At 39.4% G+C, this 21,402-nt stretch overlaps 1 protein-coding gene across 2 annotated transcripts in view; it reads left to right on the forward strand.

Moving 5' to 3' along the window:
* Positions 1 to 21,402, forward strand: part of Kif4a (kinesin family member 4A) — a 122,397-nt gene that overhangs the window by 68,947 nt on the left and 32,048 nt on the right. For both annotated transcript variants that reach the window (XM_052733481.1, XM_052733491.1), the window contains 8 exons: positions 4,244 to 4,376; positions 6,677 to 6,735; positions 6,840 to 6,954; positions 13,095 to 13,151; positions 14,557 to 14,742; positions 18,080 to 18,183; positions 19,286 to 19,430; positions 20,554 to 20,664. In XM_052733481.1, coding sequence (XP_052589441.1) covers positions 4,244 to 4,376; positions 6,677 to 6,735; positions 6,840 to 6,954; positions 13,095 to 13,151; positions 14,557 to 14,742; positions 18,080 to 18,183; positions 19,286 to 19,430; positions 20,554 to 20,664 — 910 coding nt within the window. The remainder of the gene's footprint in view (positions 1 to 4,243; positions 4,377 to 6,676; positions 6,736 to 6,839; positions 6,955 to 13,094; positions 13,152 to 14,556; positions 14,743 to 18,079; positions 18,184 to 19,285; positions 19,431 to 20,553; positions 20,665 to 21,402) is intronic.

A 21,402-nucleotide genomic window follows, 5' to 3' on the forward strand; every position in this document is an offset into this window, starting at 1 on the left:
TGTTTATGAATAATGCCACTGTGTATATTTATTTGCAAGTCTTTCTGTGGACTGACATTTTTATTGGGGAGATAGCAAGGAGTGGAATTGCTAGGTCATATATTTTGTTTGTTTGTTTTTTGTTTTTGAGATAGGCTCTCACTATTATTTTGGCTGGCTGCAACTCACTCTGTAGACCAGATCCTCCTGCCTCTGCCTCCTGGCAACTGAGATTATCTGTTTAACTTAAGAAACTGAAAAACTCTTTTCTAAAGTGGTTATACCATCACATTCTCCTCAGACTTCTGAATTTTGATTCATAGTTATAAAACCTTTCCTTATCACAAAATAAAAATGAGAGCTGGAGAGATAGCTTAGAGGTTAAGAACACTGGCTGTTTCTTCCAGAGGTCCTGAGTTCAATTCCCAGCAACCACATGGTGGCTCACAACCATCTATAATGAGACCTGGTGCCCTCTTCTGGCACACGGGAATATGTGCAGACAGAACATTTTATATATATACATATAACAAATCTTTTTAAAAAATTAAAAATGAAATATACGTTGGGGCAAAAGAGATGGCTCACATAGTGTTCCTGCAGAGGATCACAGTTTGATTCCTGGTACCCTACTGGGCAGCTCATAACTACCTGTATGTTACTCTAGAGAATAAAACACCTTCTGCTGGCCTCTGTAGGCACCCACACCCAGATTTCCTGTACACACAGGCAGATGTACACATACACATAAATTCAAAAAGTAAAAGATCTTAAACATGTTTTCTTGTAGTACTCATGTTTTGCAATTCAATTATGTATTTGTAGTTCTTTTATATGATGTGAGCTTACTTTCTTTTAATATCCTTACTTTTAAAAATTCTTACTCTTTATTTTAAAAATGATGTGTTTCTTATTGTGGCACATTAAGAAAGAAGGAAGAATAAAACTTAAAGTTGCCATATTTCATCTCCCTGAAACTACTACAATTTTCTCTTCCAAATTCTGTGGTTATTATAGTCTGGGTTTCGTGGTAATATTTTAAGACTGTTAGATAAAGTATATTAGCATTTATGAAAGGACTCTTTAAAGGCCTATCCTCATCATACCCATTTTAAAGCAAGTGAGTTAGCTTCTTTTGATTTCCATTTAGCACCAACCTGTTCCAACTCTAATGAAAATGAGACTAAAGCAACCATTCCAGACTTCTTTAGAATATGCTGTAAGAAATCAGATGAGGCCGGGCGGCCGTGGCGCACACCTTTAATCCCAGCACTCGGGAGGCAGAGCCAGGTGGATCTCTGTGAGTTCGAGGCCAGCCTGGGCTACAGAGTGAGTTCCAGGACAGGCGCCACAGCTACACAGAGAAACCCTGTCTCGAAAAACCAAAAAAAAAAAAAGAAGAAGAAGAAGAAAAGAAAAGAAAGAAAGAAATCATGTGAGACTGGATGTGGTTGTATACACCTGCAGATAACAGCAGGAGAATCATAAGTTCAAGGACTGCTTAGACTACAAATAGCAAGGACTTGTCTCATACCTCTTTTCCCCCAAACATCACACACACACACACACACACACACACACACACACATACACACACACACACACACAGGAAAGAAAAACTTCAGCTTTAAAAGTAATAGACTTGTGCTATTGAGATGGCTCAGCTGGTAAAGATGCTTATTGCTGGCCTTGACCACCTCAGTTTGCTCCCTGAAACTGGAGTGGAGGAAGGACACAACCTGCCCCTGCAGGCTGTCCTCTAAGCTCCACATATGTACTATAGCACGTATGTGTGTCATCCTCCAACCCCATCACAAATAGGTAGGTGGCTGGGTAGCTAGATAGTTAGATAGATGATAAGCAGGTATGTAGATAGATGTAATAAAACTTTAATAAACTACAAGAAATAATGAATCATACAATTCATCATTCAATAGTTCATAAAAATGCTTTTCTCAAAAACATATATTTGTAATTTTAGACATGCCATAAGGCTATTTACAAAAAGTACATTTTACATATACGAATATTTTTATCTTTTGCCCTTGTCTTTTTGATTCAGGATCTGTATTGCTAAAAACTTTGTTCTTATTTCTGAGTCTGCTTGTACTTGCTTAGCAAATTTGAATTCCTAACATTGACAACTAAATAGCATGTGAAATAAACACTGGTCTTTTCTGTCCAGTATTCTCCGCATGTCTGTGTATCTACATATTGCCACATGGCCCGTGGCTTTACCTGTCTTCCTGCATGTCTTGCTCCCTTATGTCTCCTACTGACTCTCCCTGACTCTACGCTTCTTCATCCCAGAATTCTGCTAGTCTGGCTCTCCTGCCCAGTCTCTTCCTGCCCAGCTATAGGCCAGTCAGTACTTCACAGTGTACAGTTGGCATAGTAGTTGGGGTATGGCCACTGAAACTAGACTGCTGACTTCAAATCCCAGCTTTCCCACCATCCCCTAGTTCTTTGACCTTGGCTTATTTAACCTCTTTGTATATCAGTTTCTTCAACCGTGAAATGAGGATCACAAAAGAACCTACTTAATGGGGCGGTTGTAAGAATGAAATGTTTAATATACATAAATATTTACTATAGAGCCTTTCACACGGTGCTATGGAAGTATTCACATATTTTAGTAGTGTTTAAATAATCCAGCATTAACCTCAAATTGCAATGAAGAGCCTTCTCATAAGTACTAAATTTTTCTTGGAAAAATAAACAGTTCACTTAAGTATGATTTCTCCACTTAGAGAAATGTTTTAGGAAAAAATATTGAGTTAAAAGTATCATTACTTTGAAGCTTCTTGGCTTATGTGAGTGATATGGAAGTTTTCAATTTAATGATAAGGGAATAAAAAACAGCACTCTAAACCATTCTTTGAATTAAACATTCTTTCTTAAGAGTCTTGGCAATGTCTTAACAGTGTGGTATGAAACCTTATCGTGTGGCTTTGCTATTAACTTTTTGATAAACAGCAAGCTGAGAAAGTTAACATCTGAAAATTGATGGAGGTCTAAAACTGGGTGATAGGGCATATTTTGTATTCCTGAAATCGTTTATATCCTTTTTATTCTTTATATTCTTTACTGAGATTGTGGACAGCTGCTCCTTGGAGCGCTACTTTCTCTCTCTCTCTCTCTCTCTCTCTCTCTCTCTCTCTCTCTCCCTCCCTCCCTCCCTCCCTCCCTCCCTCCCTCCCTCCCTCCCCTCCCCCCCTCCCTCCCCCTCCCCCTCCCTCCCCCTCCCCCCCTCTGTGTGTGTGTGTGTGCATATACAAGTGCAAACACCCATGTATGCATGTGTGGGAGGTCAGAGGTTAGCATCAGGTGCCTTCCTCTATAATCACTCCACCTTTTTTTTTCAGCTTCATTTTATTATGTGTAATTGTGTGTATGTGTTTGTGCATGTGAGTGCTAGTGCCCTGGACACCAGAGGAGGGAATTGGTTTCCCTGGAACTGGAGTTACAGGTAGTTGGTTGTGAGTCACTTGGTGTAGATTCTGGAATCTAAACTGTGGTCCTCTGCAAAAGCAGCAAGCTCACTTAACCACTGAGCCATCTCTCCAGCCCCTTGCAACCTTGTTTTTGTGACAGGGTTTCTCACTGAACCTGGAATTCATTGACTGGCTAGACTGGCTACCATTGAGACCCAGAGTCTGCCTGTCTCTCCTCCCAGCACTAGAATCACAGCCCCTTTCAGCTATGCCTTGGGTCCTCATGCTTGCAGAAAAGCATTTTATACACCGAGTCATCTCCACAGCCCCTTTAATTGTTAATGAGGGGTCAAGGGTGGGGAGAATGGGAGAATGTGTATTTTAGATAGTTAGCCCTTCCTTTTTAAACTACATGACACAAATGGAAACATCCTAAACTATGAGCCATGACAAAAGTTAATCCTGAAGCCAGGCGGTGGTGGCGCACCCCTTTAATGCCAGCACTCAGGAGATAGAGGCAGGCAGATCTCTCTGAGTTCAAAGCCGGCCTGGTCTGCAAAACGAGTTCCAGGACAGCCAGGGCTACACAGAGAAACCCTGTCTCAAAAAACAAATAAAAAAAAAAGTTAGTTATGCTTATTACAGTCTTATCTGGTTCTGAATTGTTACTTCTTCCAAACTATTAAGTACTTGTGTGTTTTTCTTCATCTACTACATGACTGGGAGGATAAATAGGGCTTGGGCACTTTCCTTGACCTTTTGTAATGTAATTTTACCCCCAATCAGGCCACCAAATGTATTTTTCTAAAATTTTGCTTTCTTTGTTTTAGTGTGGAACCATCAGAAAATCTCCAGTCCCTGATGGAGAAGAATCAGTCTCTGGTGGAAGAGAATGAAAAATTAAGTCGTGGTCTGAGCGAGGCGGCCGGTCAGACAGCCCAGATGTTAGAGAGGATCATTTTGGTGAGGCCCCAACACTTCAAACGTTTATTAGCTTCAGTCTATAAAATATTTAAGATGGTTCTTATTGTAAAAGCCATTTTATACAGCATAGTGCAATGAATACTTACATATCACCACAATTAATCTACACTGATCCCATTTTTAAAATAGATTTGTCGTAAAATGCCCCAAAGGAAAGAAGCAAATCCCTGTGTTACCTTAAATCCTGCCCAGTTTTTATCCACAGTGCAGCTTGAGCATCCCTAATCTGAAATCAGAAGTGCTTCGAAATTGAACTCTTCTAGCATTGACATGATGTCACACCATCATGGAAAGTTCTCCATCTTACCTCGTGTGATAGGTCCCAATGACCAAGAAGTTGACGAACTTGTACTGAAAATACTATCTAAAACTGGAGCAAGGAAACAATGACTCAGTTGGTCCAGTGCTTGGCTGGCAGCAGAAAGCCCTGGCTTTGCTTTCTAGCGCTCGGAAACTAGGTGTGCTGGTGTCCTCCCAGCACTTAGGATCACATAGACAGCTAGCTACATTGTGAGTTTAGACATGTGGACACCTTCAGACTATGTTTATAAAAATGTGTGGGATAGAGACATAATGAAGTTCATGTTGAGGCTTGGGTCTTATCCTTGAGACAGCTCATCATGTATGCAAATATTCCCAAATCTGAAAACCATTTGAAATCTGAAGCACTTTCTGGTCCTAAGAATTGTAGTAAAGGAATATTCCATATATGTCAAGTAACTGTTCCTTCATGAAACTCCAAATTCTCACTCCCTTCCCTTAATGCTCTCACATTTCATATCCCATCCTAACAGCTGCCATGGTGAAATATAACAGCTGGGGAAATCATTTGAATTAATTTTCCATATGGTTAATTTCCAAATAAGTGGTTTGCTACGTGACTGATTACACCACTTTGAAATCCTACTTGTCTGTCTGATTACAACCTCTTAGATCAGTGCATGCAAGCTCTGTCACTACAGTGTTCCTACGAGCCTAAGTACAACTCAAATCCTAGATTGTACAGCTATTGCCAGAAGTGAAACAGTTTCTACCAAAATGTAACTGCACCTCTGTAATGTAAACACTTCATGCTTGACTGTTTTCTAGTTAAGGAGAAGGAAGATCCTGAGAATTTTCTTTAGAAATGGCCAAATCCTGTGGCCACTGTATTGTCCTCGACTAGCAAAAGGTGCACATGAGATTAAGAGAATTTTATTTCCTATTCCAGTGCTACATTTTATGCCTTTGTATGTATGTGAGCATGGCTGCACAGTAGATGATGCTTGTTATTCTAGTCACATACCTGTGTGACCTTTATAAGGTTGTTACAGGGGCTCCCTGATAAGCCTATTGTTTTATATCCTGTCAGGACTGTCTCTCCCAAATCTGTTGCAGCATCCAGGTCCTCACGAATTCTGTGATTGAAATAATCATTCTTCCTAAAACATAGATGCTTTCTGTCATTTAGTTTTTCACTAACATTATTCTTGCACCTTACCTTTTTTCTTTCTTCTTCTTGTTAAAAATAGTCTACCGTATCAGACAATATAATTATTTTTAAAATCTCAGCTCAAATTGATGTGAGGTTATTTTATGTTTTCAATACTCTGAGTCAGTAGTTCTCAACCTTCCTAATGTTGCAACCCTTTAATATAATTTTGCTGCTGTTATAAATTGTAATGTAAATATCTGATATACAGGATGTGTGATATGCAACCTCTGTGAATGGGTCATTCAACCCTCAAAAGAGTTGCAACCCACAGATTGAGAACTGCTTCTCTAAATTCTGGGGCCAGAGAGTTGGCGCAGCAGTTAAGAGTACTTGTTGCTCTTGCAGAGGTCCTGGTGGTTCACAACTTTCTGTAACTCCAATCCCAGCAAGGCTCTCTTCAGGCCTCTCCAAGCACTGCACACACATGATGTACACACATACATGCAGGCAAAATACTCATATGCATAAAAATAAAATACATTGAAAATTCTAAGTACAGTGTAGGAGGCGGTTGAAACAGCAGGGTGTAATATGCCAGGAAGTATTGCTTTTCTTCAAGTTGCAAAGTTCTTTCTGGAATCAAGGCTTCACACTCTACCCCATAGTTCATGTTAACTTAGGGCTAATTTTCATGAATGCTAAAAGAAGACCATTTCCTACTATATAACCAAAGCCCACAAATTCCTCTATTATAGGAAAAGAGACAGCCTCTACCTAGGTTTTCATCCTCAGTGATGAGGAGAGAACATAATTAGGTGAAGCTGTCAGATACTACCACTAATGATCTCCCGGGTCTTTGTTGCAGACAGAGCAAGCAAATGAGAAAATGAATGCCAAGCTAGAAGAACTCAGGCAGCATGCAGCGTAAGTTTCCAAGGAGATATTTGTTAGCAACTTAAACCATCTTCATGTGTAATCTGGCCTTTGTGGTATGATTAACCCTTGTGTTCATTTGCTTGATTTTTTAGCTGTAAAGTGGATCTTCAAAAGCTAGTGGAGACGTTGGAAGACCAGGAATTAAAAGAAAACATAGAGATAATTTGCAACCTACAACAAGTGATTACTCAGCTGTCTCTAAGCCAAGTAGGTGCACTGTAATAGGCCTATCAGTTTCGTTCATTTCTTGAGGCATATACATATTTCTAATTCTGTGAACTAGCCGGTTGTGGTGGCGCACGCCAGTAGGATTTGCTAATTCTGTGAACTTCTGCTGAAATAGTTAAACTGAACTGTTTGAAGGCGGTCATTATGAAACATTGAATATGATCTGAACATTAAGATCATTACATTAAAACACTCATAGGTACACACACACACACACACACACACAGACATACACATACACACACACACACACACACACAAATAATACTATGGCAGTGTAGACCTATAATCTTGTCATCACAGTAGATATGAGATTAAGACATGATTCATTTTCTCTGTCTCTCTCTCTCAGCAGAGGCAGGAACATCACAACTTTAAGGCTCATCTAGGCTATATAACAATACTCTTTCAGAAAACAAACAAAAGAACCACTCTTTTTTGTTTGTTTGTTTGTTTTGGTTTTTTGAGACAGGGTTTCTCTGTGTAGTTTTGGTGCCTGTCCTGGATCTCACTCTGTAGACCAGGCTGGCCTCGAAATCACAGAGATCCACCTGGCTCTGCCTCCCGAGTGCTGGGATTAAAGGCGTGCGCCACCACCGCCTGTACTCTTATTATAGATGTGTTTTATAGAGGGAGGCCCTGTTTTAAGAGGCTATGTTTAGGGTTTTTTCTATTTCCATTCTTCAATTATTCTGTAGCATAAATGTATTTATAACTACTTGATGGGAATTCCTCCCTCTTGGGAAGAGGTTTATATTCTCCTAGAACAATGAATTTCCCATGTCTGGTCTTGCTAGTTCATTTTTTTTCTAGAGTTTTCAGTATGTTATGACAAAATCATCCAAGAGATTTAAAGAGTAAATGAAAAAAATACACTATTATTTGGTTATGGTCGTCAGTTCTAAAATAAGTAAACTTACCTAAAACCATTAGACCATGTTTTAGAATGAGAGATGCTATAGAAAAGTTATGATCAAAACTGTAGTTTACTTACCTGAGAAACAGAGCACAGTAATAGAGAACTTGGGCTCCAGAGTCAGCCATACTCTGCCACTTACTAATTATGTAACCTTACTGAGTGTATTCCTATCAGAAAGAGCTCATTGGAAGTGACTTAGGTTGAGGTTCAAGACAGTAGTTCAGCTTATGCACTTGTGGGGAGGACTCAAACACCACATAATTTCCCAAAGATTGAAGCTTTATAGGATGAAAAGAAAAAAGGTGTGTGTGTGTGGTATCTTTGTATTTTGGTTCAGGTAGCAGTTTTTGTTAATTGCTGTGAAACTCTTGGTTATTCCAGTTTTCATGTCCCTTCCTTGGGAACATGTTGATACAATCCCTTTCCGGAAGTTGTCTGATTCTTTTTAACTTTACTGAGACTTTGTGGGTGTAGCTTCTTCCATTCGTAGCAGACACAGTCTTAGAGCAAACTCCACAATCTTCTGGCTCTTACAAGCTTTCCCTGGCCTCTTCCACAGTGTTCCCTGAGCCTCACATACAGGAGTTGTTTTGTAAATGAAGCCATTGAGATTGGACTCCACAACTTTGCATTTTGATTGGTCATGATTTTCTGTAATGATCTGTGTCTGTTGAAAAGAGAAGTTTCCTTGATGGAGGGTGAAGAAAGCTAGGAGGCCTCAACCCTATACAAAGAAACATAAGCAACCAAGGAATGCTGGAGTGAGAGAAATAGTCTTGCCATGAGAAAAGTACACCAATTGGTTATCCAATACCAAATGATTAGCCTTGAAAACCTATATACAAGTAAGATGCAGAGTGAGAAGTGTAATAGTACTTTCTTGTCGGGACCACCAGCACACAAATAACGACACAGAGACTTCTGATTAATTATGAAAGCTTGGCCTTTAGCTTAGGTTTGTCCCACTAGCTCTTAGAGCTTCAATTAACCTGTTTTTATTAATCTACGTTCTGCCATGTGACTCAATTACTATATGTTCAACCTCTTCAGTGTCTCCCTGGCATCTGCTGCATGCCTACATTCCTTCTCTTCTTCCTTTCTGTCTCCGGAGATCCCTCCTATCCTGTCCTGCCTAGCTATTGACCATTCAGCTTTACACCAATCACAGCAACACATCTTTACACAGTGTACAAATATCCCACGAAAGAGCAGGCTATATATAGGAATATATATGTGTATACATATATATGCATGTAAATAATCAATGAAAAAGGAGACTGAATTTGAAAGAGGGGGGGGGAGGGAGGGAGGGAGGGAGGGAGGAAAGAAAGAAAGAAAGAAAAGAAAGAAAGAAAGAAAGAAAGAAAGAAAGAAAGAAAGAAAGGAGAATATATGGGAGGGTTTGGAGGGAAGAAAGGGAAGTGAGAAATGGTATAATTTTACAATAATTTCACAAAGAAAAGAAATGTAGCTAGAGTTTTTCCACCTGGCCCACAGTCAGGACAAATCTCTCGCACCTGCCGGTCCCACAGCCGCTCAAACCCGATCAAGTAAACACAGAGACTTATATTGGTTACAAACTGTATGGCCGTGGCAGGCTTCTTGCTAACTTTTCTTACAGCTTAAATTAATCCATTTCCATTAATCTATACCTTGCCACGTGGCTCGTGGCTTACCGGCATCTTCACATGCTGTTTGTCATCGTGGCAGCTGGCAGTGTTGCCTACACTTCCTGCCTAGCCAATGGCCAATCAGTGTTTTATTTATTTTATTTATTGACCAATCAGCAACACATTTGCCATACAGAACATCCCACAGCAAAGAAAAGTAATTTATTGAGTTAATCCCAGCACTTGGAAGGCAGAGGTAACTGGATCTCAATGAGTTCAGGACCAACCTGGTCTACATATCAAGTTCCAAGCCACCCAAGCCTACATAGTGAGAATACAAATTTCTTTTTATTCAGGAGCTAGAGAGATGGCCACCATTTAAGAGTGCTCATTGCTCTTGCAAAGGACCCAGGTTTGGTTCCCAGTTTTAGGGGATCTGATAGCTTCTGCTGGCACCAGGAATGCCATGGTACACATATATAATATACGGGCAAACACTCACATAAAATAAAAATAAATCTTTAAAATAGCTTTACTCTGGCCGGGCGGTGGTGGCGCACACCTTTAATCCCAGCACTCGAGAGGCAGAGGCAGGCAGATCTCTGTGAGTTTGAGGCCAGCCTGGTCTACAAAGCGAGTTCCAGGAAAGGCACAAAGCTACACAGAGAAACCCTGTCTCAAAAAACCAATAATAATAATAATAATAATATAATAATAATAATAATAACTTTACTCAAACTTTGTGATTTATGATCACTGGCAGAAATGACCACAAAGGATTGGGAGAGGCAAGGACTGAAGAGAAAGGACACTGGGAACCTTCCAACATCTGTCTTAACCTTTTTTACATTAGCATATAAACATTTCTTGAGGCAAAAGAAATACTTCCAAAAGTTAAGAGTAATTGCAAATTAGAAAATGGGAAGATTTTTCCATACTTGTTGGAGAATGGCTAGCACAGAGATAAATGCTACCACTTCTAATTCTGCTTAAATATATCTGAAACATCCTATGTAAGAAAACCTTGTGAATTACCTCAGAGTTATGAAAATATAGGTTGCAGAAGTCTACTAGAGCCAAAATTTACAGCCTCTGAGAGTAAGGGCTCGGGGCAGCAGTGTTGGTGGCCACATTGACTTTAGAAGGTTTCATACTTCTCATTTCTGAGATCTGAACCGCGTGAAAGATGAAGCAAGCCCATGGAATGAACTTACTGCAGTAAACCATCCTCACTGAAGACCTGGCAGTATATCGGCTGCCTGCTCTGCCTGTAGGCAGTTCTCTTAGTGGTGACTGGCTCAGAAGAACTCTGTAGAATTGCTGTCTGCCACTAAAATGCACTTGGCACACACATAGGCAAGTGCTACAGATTGCCACAAGCTGATAAAGTTCTTGGCTTCCCTCCACCATCATAGTTAAGCAGAGTCAACCCTTTTATCCTTCTCTATTGTCTGCAGACCTCCTAGTTACATATTTTTTTAAATATACAACAATGTATCCCCGTGACTTTTATTAAGACTCGAAACAGTGAAAGCAAAGTGTTTCAGATGTAAGTTCATGTGCCCTTCATTCTGAATTAAAACTATTTTTATTTTAAGTGACAGGTGAACACCCCATTTTCAGTTATGAAGGCAACCATTGTTCCTGGACTTTCTTCCTGGTGTTTTAGGTACAAGCTGTACCCTTAAAATCTAATTCTAGCAAACTTTGTTGTTGCAGTAGCCTATGAGGAAATTCAGGCAGTCGTTTCAATTCCTGCAGAATCAAGTACTATTTTGTTTATATCCCCACCTCCAAGACAGAGTCCATAAAACGTATCTTGCATGTCTTTTCCAAACACATACTTTATTTTGGAATGCTCCGCTGTTTAATGTAAACAAAGTACCCTGCCTTAGCTCCCCTGTCACCTTGAGCTAATCATACCTCTTGCTTAAAAGACGCTGTTAAGTCGCATCCTTAGATTGAGTGAAGAAGAGGAGAAAAGGACTTGTTAGACCGAAACAAATCCTATTGTTACATATTTATACATTTAGAATTGTGACAACAGAATCATTCAATGATTGTACAAAAGATATCACCATAGCCATGAGCTGAAATGTTAGCGTTGTGAAATTTCACTGGGTCTAAAGCCATCTAGTTTGATCCTAATCCTCTTAATGGTGCCAGGAAAAGTCTTTAGGCTGGCTATGTTGGCGACTGCTATAATCCCAGAACCTGGGACATGGGGGCAGGAGGACAGGGAATTTGCATCCCAGGCCTGCCTGAGCTACATTGCAAGTGGCTGTTCCAAAAAACAAACGAAAAGGAGCCCCCAAAGAAGACAGCGTTATAAACTCTTACAATCCGTGATAGATAGATCTGAACACAGGAGAGAACGGGTAAGCATTAAGCCATCCTTGATTGGTGTTCTGTTTTTAAAGGACTTAGTGTGCCCTACACTTGGAGTCTTGCCAACAGTGTACATTAGGATGAGAAAGAATGTGGAAACACTGGAGCTGCCTTTGAGTTCTCTTTGATCCTCATTGGTTAGGAATGTGAGGGAAGTGCTTTACAAACAACTCTCGCTAAAGGCCCATCTCCTGACCTTTAAGGTACTAACATTGCACCTCTGTGTTGTTTCCCATGGCTGATACAGACACTGCATGTTCTAACCCTGAACTAATCCTTCGCAGCCAACAATTCACGTATGCACTCCTTCACCATATGACTTCCTGAGAACCAAACATTCTTCGTAAGGCTTCAGAGTCACTGAGGCAGAAGCAGTAATGTATGTGTTACAGTGCCAAGTAAAGTGTAACTTTCAGTGATGAGAACAGAACTGCTCATATGATCGTCCATAAACAAATTCTTCCTAATAAGTAGTTTTCAGTTACCTTTCTGGGTGTTTGTTCCAGTGCCCACAAAGAGAATTAGCCATTCTCTACGAGGGAACTTAACCTCCTGAGGTGCTTATTCTTTTACTCCTAGTAACTACAGACAGCACCTTCAGATGATGCAAGTAACGGAGCCCACAGGACATTTGGGTGACTATGAGTACACTTTTTTCCTGGCATACTCAATCTAGGACATTAATTTCCTTGTGCAGTTAGACCTTGCCATCCTGAGTGGCTATAAAATAGAAGCCCAAACCAGCTCTTCATTCTGTCCACTTTCCTGATGCACTACCATTATTTTATGTTTGTTTTTTGAGGGTATGTCCACAAGGAGTGGCTAGCTTGTACATTAATAGGGACTCGGTGGTGGAAGCATAAAAATAAAGTGTAACTGTCTATAAAATGGGTTAAATTTTGACTTGTTAGAATGGTTAAATGTTTCACTGGCTCAGTGATCTTTGCTCTCTTATCACATGATCTTATTTTTTCCCCCAAAGACTACACAATTACCCTTTAGAAAAAAGAAAGGTCCCTGAGAGGTGGGAAATGGAAACACATAGCTGTTAGGTTCTCTGTGACCACAAAATCAGTCCAGTACCATAAATGAACCCTGCATATACTTTAAAAATATCATTTTAAAAAATCAGCCAGTATCAAAATCTTTTGTAAATTTGACTTCACTTGTTTTTCCTAAATCAAGACGTTTTTTTGCTACAGGATGAAGCTGTTGCTTGCATGACTGCAACCATTGATGCTGCAGTGGAAGCAGACGCTGTGAGTAATTGACTCATTCGTGTGGAACCTGGAGCACTCACTGCTGCCTCCTATAGCTTCCTATAATTGATCATTTGACTCTGGAAGAGGACCTGTAATTATTATCCTTCTTCATAGAATGCTCTTTAGAGTAAATCTGTTTCATAATACCTCAAACAAGGATAAGCTCTGTTTCTAATAATCTAACTAGTAATGAGCAGCAGAACTTCTCAGGGGACATCATGTTTCATTTTCAATCTGGCTTATTTTCTATTAGGTCCTAGTATTCTGTTTCAGTTACCCAATAAGTTAAAACAAGGAAAGGAACAAATTGTGACAGTGTCAAAAAAAGCACTGGAGGAGAATGTTTTCTGAATATGCCTTTCTATGGATGGGATGACCATGGGATAAAACAAAGAAAGGAAAATGTTTTGAGTGTTCGGATCACAACAATAGATAAGGTATCTGTTATTGACTTTGACTAAGGTTATACATTAAAGTGAAAAATGTAAGTTTGGTCAGTGGTTTTCTCGAGGAAGCCTTTTACCCTTGAAACAAGTACCTATTAGTAGTTTTCTTATTCTGAATGAAGCAAGATAGGAGATAAATTAGGTAATAAAAGTTAGCTGTGTCAGAATAAATGACTCTTTTTCCATTTCCAAAGTGCCATGTCCAATGTCTTCTCTTCTTTAGGAGCCTCTTGAGATGAAATGAAAGAAGTATGGCTTGTTTGTCAGATCAGTATAGAGAGGAGCAAGAAAACTTATCTATATTACAGAGTGTTATATGAGCAAGGGAATAAGCTCCATAGTTAATTCCAAGTGTTTCCAGCTGATGTTATATAATAAGTCACAACAGTGAAAGAACACAGGTATTGCTGATGGAAAAATGGCTGTGGGGAGTGAAGTAGTATCTAAGGAACTCCAGCTTCTTGTTTCTCTTACAAATCTGTATTAGGGTTCTCTACAGTAATAGAACTTATAGAATGGAGAGAGAGACAGAGAGACAGACAGAGAGACAGAGACATGGCATTTATTAGAATGACTTACAGGCTATGATCCAGCTAATCCAACAGTGGCTGCCAGTGTGCAGAAAGCCCAAGAATTCAGTAGTTGGAATCCAGAAGGCTAGATGTCTCAACTGGTCTTCAGTATATGCCAGATTTCTGAAGGAATAGGCTCTAATGCCATTGAAGGAATGGATTTGTTAGTGAGTGCAGGAGAAAGTAGGCAAACAGAGCAAGTTTTCCTCCTCGATATCCTTTATATAGGCTTCCAGCAAAAGGTGTGTCCCAGATTAGAGGTGGGTCTTTCACTTCAAAAAATCCCTCACAGATGTGCCCAGACATTTTTAGGTTTTAGTTAATTCCAGATGTAATCAAATTAACAACCAAGAATAGCTATCACAAAATCATTGTCTTTTCCAGCAAGTGGAAACCAGTCCCAATACCAGCAGGTCTTCTGATGTTTTCAGCACTCAACATGCTCTACGTCAAGCTCAGATGTCCAAGGAGTTGATTGAGTTGAATAAAGAACTTGCATTGAAAGAGGCCCTAGCTAAGAAGATGACTCAGAATGATAGCCAACTACGGCCCATCCAGTTCCAGTACCAGGTAAAGTGTTTTCTCAGTCAGCAGTTGGTCATGTCTAACTTATGGAAAGAAGAAAAGCCACCACTTTGGGTAATGAGAAGACAAGATGATGTGCATAGTGTGCCTGAAATTCTATTCTATTGCTGGCTTTTCCTAAGAATACTTTCATTACAGGGAATCTATAATTTTGTTTCATTTAATATAATGTTTCATTGTACACCATGAGCATGTAATAGTTTGATAATGTTACCATAAATGTAGTCCCTACTAATAAATGTGTGTGGTTTCTGAGATAGGCACATTTCTTAGTAGATGATCCAAGTTGTAGTATGAATTATTTAAATACATAACTGGGTAAATGGCTAAATGTTTTCCTCATGATATGTCTAAGTGGCTCTTGCTAATTAATAAGCAGACCTTTAGTTGATATGTCCTACTTTGCTTTCCTAGTCTAACTGCCTAGTCATCAACTTAGGGTTATAGTCATGGGAATTCATTTCACTTGGTGTACCTTTCTGTTACTGTCAAATACAGCTCCACCCAGGAAAGATACATGAAAGGAAAATGTTATGAATCTTTATATCTCTGAAAAGTTGATCTTTTCATTCTTATATGTGTTCACTTGGCTGGGTTTAGAATTCTATGTATGTTGTTTATGTTTAGAATTTCGAAAGTGTTGCTCCTTTGTCTTCTGTTTCCAATGTTGCTATTAAGAAGTACATATGCCGGGTGATGGTGGCGCACACCTTTAATCCCAGCACTCGGGAGGCAGAGGCAGGCGGATCTCTGAGTTTGAGGCCAGCCTGGGCTACCAAGTGAGTTCCAGGAAAGGCGCAAAGCTACACAGAGAAACCCTGTCTCGAAAAACCAAAAAACAAACAAACAAAAAAACCAAAAAAAAAAGAGAGAGAAGTACATGTGATTTTGAGTTTTTCCCTCTGGAAACTCAGGATTTTTTTTTTTTGTCCCCAAGTATCACTTAATCTTACAGTGATAAGCTTGCTATAGCTCACTCCTCATTGATTGTGCTTGGTGCTGCATGGGTCCTTTCACTCCCCAAAGTGTGTCTTCTTTTCCTGGATACTGTTACTTCACCACATTTTCTTTCTTCAACCCCCCTTAGTCAGGTATCAGACCTCTGAGATTTCACTCTGCTCTTCTTCCCCCTTCCCTCCTGTTTTCTGTGTCCTTGTCCTTGTCATTTTATTCTGCTCTCTAGATTTCCTTCCCCTTCTGGTAAATGTTTTTATTTGCCTACTGTTTTCTAAGATCTCTTATTGAAGCTCTGAATCGTTCTTGTTTATAGAAACCTTTTTTTAATGGATGTAGTATCTATCTAAGATTAGGAATTAAAATTTATCAACATTTTATTCTCCCCGCCTAGCCTCTCTTTCCTCCACATTTCCTTACTTTTGTAAGTTTTAGTCTTGCCTTCTTCACTTAAGAACTCTCCTCAAATTTCTGCTGATCTTTGGCTAGCCATACAAACAGACGAGCGAGGAACTAAAAGCCAGTCAGAAGTCCTGAGTTGGTCAGGTTCCCACAGAAATCTCCTTCCCTCTGCTTGTAGCTGTGTGAGGGAGTGGAGGGGGGGGTTAGTAGCAGTCTCCCGTCATGCGGTTCTCTTTAGTGCATGTCAGCATCGTGGTTCCTCATGTATCCTTTTAGCTGTGTCTGGGCTGGCAGTGCAGCCTGAAAGTTTCAGTCCCTCCCAAAGGAAGTCTCTACTCCTCTCTGTTTCCGTGATGCAACCCGCTTGCTGCTTGTTGGCGTCCAGCCTGAAGGAATCCTAGTTTAACTGTTTCCGTTCTGGAAGTCAGTTGCTCTTTTGCTCTTCCCAGACTCTGTCGCTATGTCTTGAATACTCCCTACTCTGCATGCTTGTTAATTTATACAACTTTCTGCATCATTTTAGTGGAGTTACAGGAGGAAGGTTAAAGATGTAGTTCAATTGTCTATGGCAAGGCATACAGTGCAGCCCTTTTCAGGTCAAATGTGTTTTGACTTTCCAGGATCAATAAAAGATTACTAGTAATTCTCTCTTATACTACCCAAAAACATGGAAAACAAATTCCTCCAGGGGAGTTTCTACTCTATAAGGAAGTATAAATAATGAGGTATAGCTATAGATATAGTAATGTATCTAGTCTTTTCCCCTAGGAACCAAATATAAAAAGAAATAGACTCTTAATAAAAATAATACCTTTGAATCACATGTAAATCATCAACTCTCTTTCTAAGAAATAATGACAGTTTTCCAATTTAAAAAAAAAGTGTATGCTTGCGTGCACACACTCACTACACATATGCAGAGATCAGAAGACTACTTTGTAGAGCAGATTTTCTCTTTTCATCTTTCCATGACTTTCATAGCAAGTGCTCTTACCTAGTGAACCATCTCACTAGTCCAGTCCAAGTGTTTCATTTCTAAACAATGTTTTCCTGCCATGGTAAAAAGCATTGTGGGGTATACACCAGAGAAGACTGGTCAGACATGGGTTTAAGCCAATAGAAAAATCTTTATTAGCTTGCCAGAGAACACACTGGGTGTTCAGGATCCCAGTGTAGCACTGAGCCTTTCTCAGGGTGAGCATTTATGCATAAAAACCATGTTCTGAGTTGGCATACTTCAGTTAACAAGAACAGTTAGCCAGAAGCAGAACTATAGAAGCCAAAAAGCAAGGTTGGTACATTTAGAGACATTCCCCGAACTATGGACTTTGATGGTTTAGGTCTTTGTTTTAGTTTTGGCAGGGGGTGCTGTCTGTGTGCTGAGTTTTATGGCCTCGATGGTACTTCCATCATGGGGTTTTCTATGATATGCTTTATGTTATAGTTAAGATTCAGATCCGGGCCTTTGAACTTCACAAGTAATTTTTTTTTTTTGCTACCACATAACTTTATTCTCCATTAAATCAAAAAGAAATATTTATAGTGTGGAATTGAAGTAGTAAAATTTAATTCATAAAGCCAGATGTGTGGAATCCCTGTAACCTTAGCACTGGGGAAGGGAAGGTATGAGGACAGCAAAGAATCCAAACTGGCCTGTAGAATAAGAACCTGTTTGTTTCAAAGGAGATGAAAGACAGAAAGGAATGGGAGGGAGGGAAGAAAAAATAATACAAGTCGTTCACGGGCCAGGCAAGGAGTATACAACTTTAATCCAAACACTCAGGAGGCAGACGCAGGATGAGCTCTGCGAAACTGAGACCAGTTTGCAAGTTCCAGGCCAGCTAGAGCTATATAATGAGACCCTGTCTCAACAAATAATTTATGGTTCCTGGAGACAGAATGTTGAATCAATTGTCTTCCTAGTCTATATAATCTTTTCTTTCTCTCTGACCTGAAATGTTTCTAGGATAACATTAAAAATCTAGAATTGGAAGTTCTCAGTCTACAGAAGGAAAAGGAAGACTTGGTTCTTGAACTTCAAACAGCAAAGAAGGATGCCAACCAAGCCAAGTAAGAATAAAGTCAATAAATGCAAGTCCCTGCCATGAATAAGGTGATTTTGAGAGAATAGAGAAGTAGAAGACCCATCCAATGCCCCCAAATGATTTCAACATAGTAGGTAGGGAAAAGAAACCTAGACAGAAGAAAAATTAAATAATTGAGACTTCTTTCCTTTCTTATATTTGATTATTGGGTGGTAGTATGTGCACATCAGTACAGGTGCCCATCGAGGACAGAAAATGTTACAAGATCCCTGACAATGGACTTACAGATGGTTGTGAACCACCCAGTGTGTGTGCTGTAAACTGAATTTGGCTCATCTGCAAGAGCAGCATATTCAGTTAACTCCTCAGTCATCGCCCCCGTCCCAATCAAATAACATCTCAGGATGGCAATAAAAGAATGCTATAACACAACAAACAACTAGTGCCCATCAGCCTTTAGAGTGACTATGAGTTACTTTGTTAAGAAAAAGCAGTATTAGCGTTCACAAGCTGGAGCTATTGATTCAGGCTGGTGTGATCAAGGAAGGATTTATAAAAACTTAAATGTAAGCTGGCACTTGAAAAAAATCTTAGGACCTCCTCGACAATTTTGGTGCCCTTGCTTGTGAATAAAATTAACGCCCAAGGTAATAATTAAAAATCAGTGTAACCATCCAGTTCTTAGTTAGGAATAAAGCGAAGACAGGCAATCAGAATCCCTTCCTTTCCCTTAGACTGTTCCTTAGACAGAGCCTCGTTTGCTCTTCCTTACGATTATTTTCATTTCCTCTTGAAATGTTATGTTATGTTCTTTAGAGTTATGTTAAATGCTTACTTTCTGTCTCCAACTTATATAATAATCATCAGGATTAGTCCTTACAGCTAAAACTAGGTGACTTCCTTCCTTTGGACACTAGTGGTGGGAGAGTATATTTGAAGCAGTTCATTTTTGTATACTCAAAAATGTATTGCTTTATTCTGAATTGAAGCTCTCATTAGTGAGAGTTTCTATTGGATGGGTTGTATTCATTATTTTAAAGAAGACTATATCTAAAGTTGTAAACTTAGGAGTCCTTTGTTACATATTTTAAAATAAGCCATTTCACTCCTATTACAACTGTGTTTAGGTTGAGTGAGCGCCGTCGCAAACGTCTCCAAGAGCTAGAGGGTCAATTAGCTGATTTGAAAAAGAAACTACATGAACAGTCCAAACTTCTGAAGCTGAAGGAGTCCACTGAGCATACTGTCTCCAAGCTGAACCAGGAGATACAGGTAATACGCTCTCATCCTTGTTGAGATTGGCACGGCCAGCCTAGGTGTTCCATTTAGAATCATGCTGAAGTGATTCCAGGTGAGACAGTGGGAAACAGGGCAATCATTTCAGATGTAAAAGTAGCCACAAGTGTGGCATTCTAGGACATTGTGCTAGTCACTGGAACCCGAATTACAAAACTTTGCTTTGACCTTTGACTTCTTTTTTGGATACAGAAATTTTAATGTTAGTCCAAAAGATTAAAATATGTAAATATTTAGTGGTGATGTTCTGGTCATCTTCCATGATCTCGTGGCACAATTTTGTAAAGTAGTAGCAAGATGTCAGACATCTAGAGGATATTTTCAGTTACTGAGTGTTCAGCTTATAACACCAGCAAAGTGATTACAGCTCATTTGCACTGAAATCTTCAGAATATTAATAGTTGATAAGTGAATTTGTCCCTGATCTGAGAATTAATTCCTTGGTGCCACCTTTAATCCCAGCTCTCCAGATGCAAAGACAGGTGGATTTTTCTGAGTTCAAGGTCAACCTGATCTACATAGCAATTTTCAGGCCAGTCAGAGTTGCCTGGTGAGATGCTATCTTAAAAAAAACAAAACAAAAAAAAAAACAAAACAAATATCTTCCTTACTTTCTTCAGGATAACTCGGTGATTAAGAGCCCTTGCTGCTCTTCCAGACAATCCAAATTCAGTTCCCAACACCCACATCAGGTGGCTCACAACCACCTGGAACTCTAACTCCAGGGGATCTAACACCTCACTAACATTCACAGACACACACACATACACAAAATAAAAATAAATTTTAAAAAAAGAGAAAATATTCCTTGAAATTCTACTTATCTAAAGTAAATATAAGACTGGATTTAGCTTTTTGGAAAGTTTCTCTTACTTTTTGAGTCTCCATTTGTATGATCAATACTTGGAAATAATGTTTAAGTCTAATAAGAGGTAGCAAGCCTAATCAGCTTTTGTTGTTGACCTTCTCAGCTTAGCTCTGGCCTTCTTCTCTTCTTTACGGTTATTCTATCCATCTGGACATCAGCCTAGAAAAAAGAACACATGACTAACACACTGGTTTGGTTTAGGTTAGTTTAGTTTTGTTTTGTTTTTTACAGATGATGAAAAACCAGCGTGTACAGTTAATGCGTCAAATGAAAGAGGATGCTGAGAAGTTTAGACATTGGAAGCAACAAAAAGACAAAGAAGTAATCCAGTTAAAAGAACGGGTAAGTTAATTAAAGCTTCTCAAAGGCCTACCTAATGAGCCCTTCTCCAAGCTAGTAATACTAAAGATTCTTTTCATGTAATATTATAGAAAGTATTTTCCTTAAAGTTGAATATGTATTGTGTATATACCTCAAGTTTAGGTTAATGGCTTTGGTTTGTGTTCTAAAGAAAAGCAAATAACACAATAATAACCTTAGTTATTACCCTAATGTCATTCAGTGGGGAAAAAAAGGTTCTTTTCGTATCTCTGCTGTCTCCAGAAGTGTGACATTTCTGAATTGAACAGGTTTCTATTGAGTGTCTACCATATGCAAGGCACTGTGGACGAGGTACTATGAGAAGTTGAAAGCTGAGGAATAAATGAGCTCTATCCTTGAATTGTTTGTACAGGGAGTTGCAATGTAAGCATGGATTTCTTGAATACAAGGAATAAATAATTGGAGGATTTAAAAATAATACAAAAAGAGGCCAGTGAGATGGTTCAGCAAGTAAAGGTGTTTGCTGCCAAACCCCACAACCTGAGTGGCCCCAGAAACACAGAAGGTGGAAGGAGAAAGCTGTCTCTGCAGACTGTCCTCTGGCCTCCACACATGTGCCATGGTACACCCCATCCCTCCACGCAGTGATAAATAAAATAATCTTAAAAAGAACAACACACAAGAAAAATAATCACTTCAGCAAAAACAAGCAATGAAGGAAAAACAGGACCAAAATGTATGAGACATAATAATACAGAA

Source organism: Peromyscus californicus, unplaced genomic scaffold (assembly GCF_007827085.1).
Source record: "Peromyscus californicus insignis strain IS unplaced genomic scaffold, ASM782708v3 Scaffold_10__1_contigs__length_136768540, whole genome shotgun sequence".
Classification (NCBI taxonomy): Eukaryota; Metazoa; Chordata; class Mammalia; order Rodentia; family Cricetidae; genus Peromyscus; species Peromyscus californicus.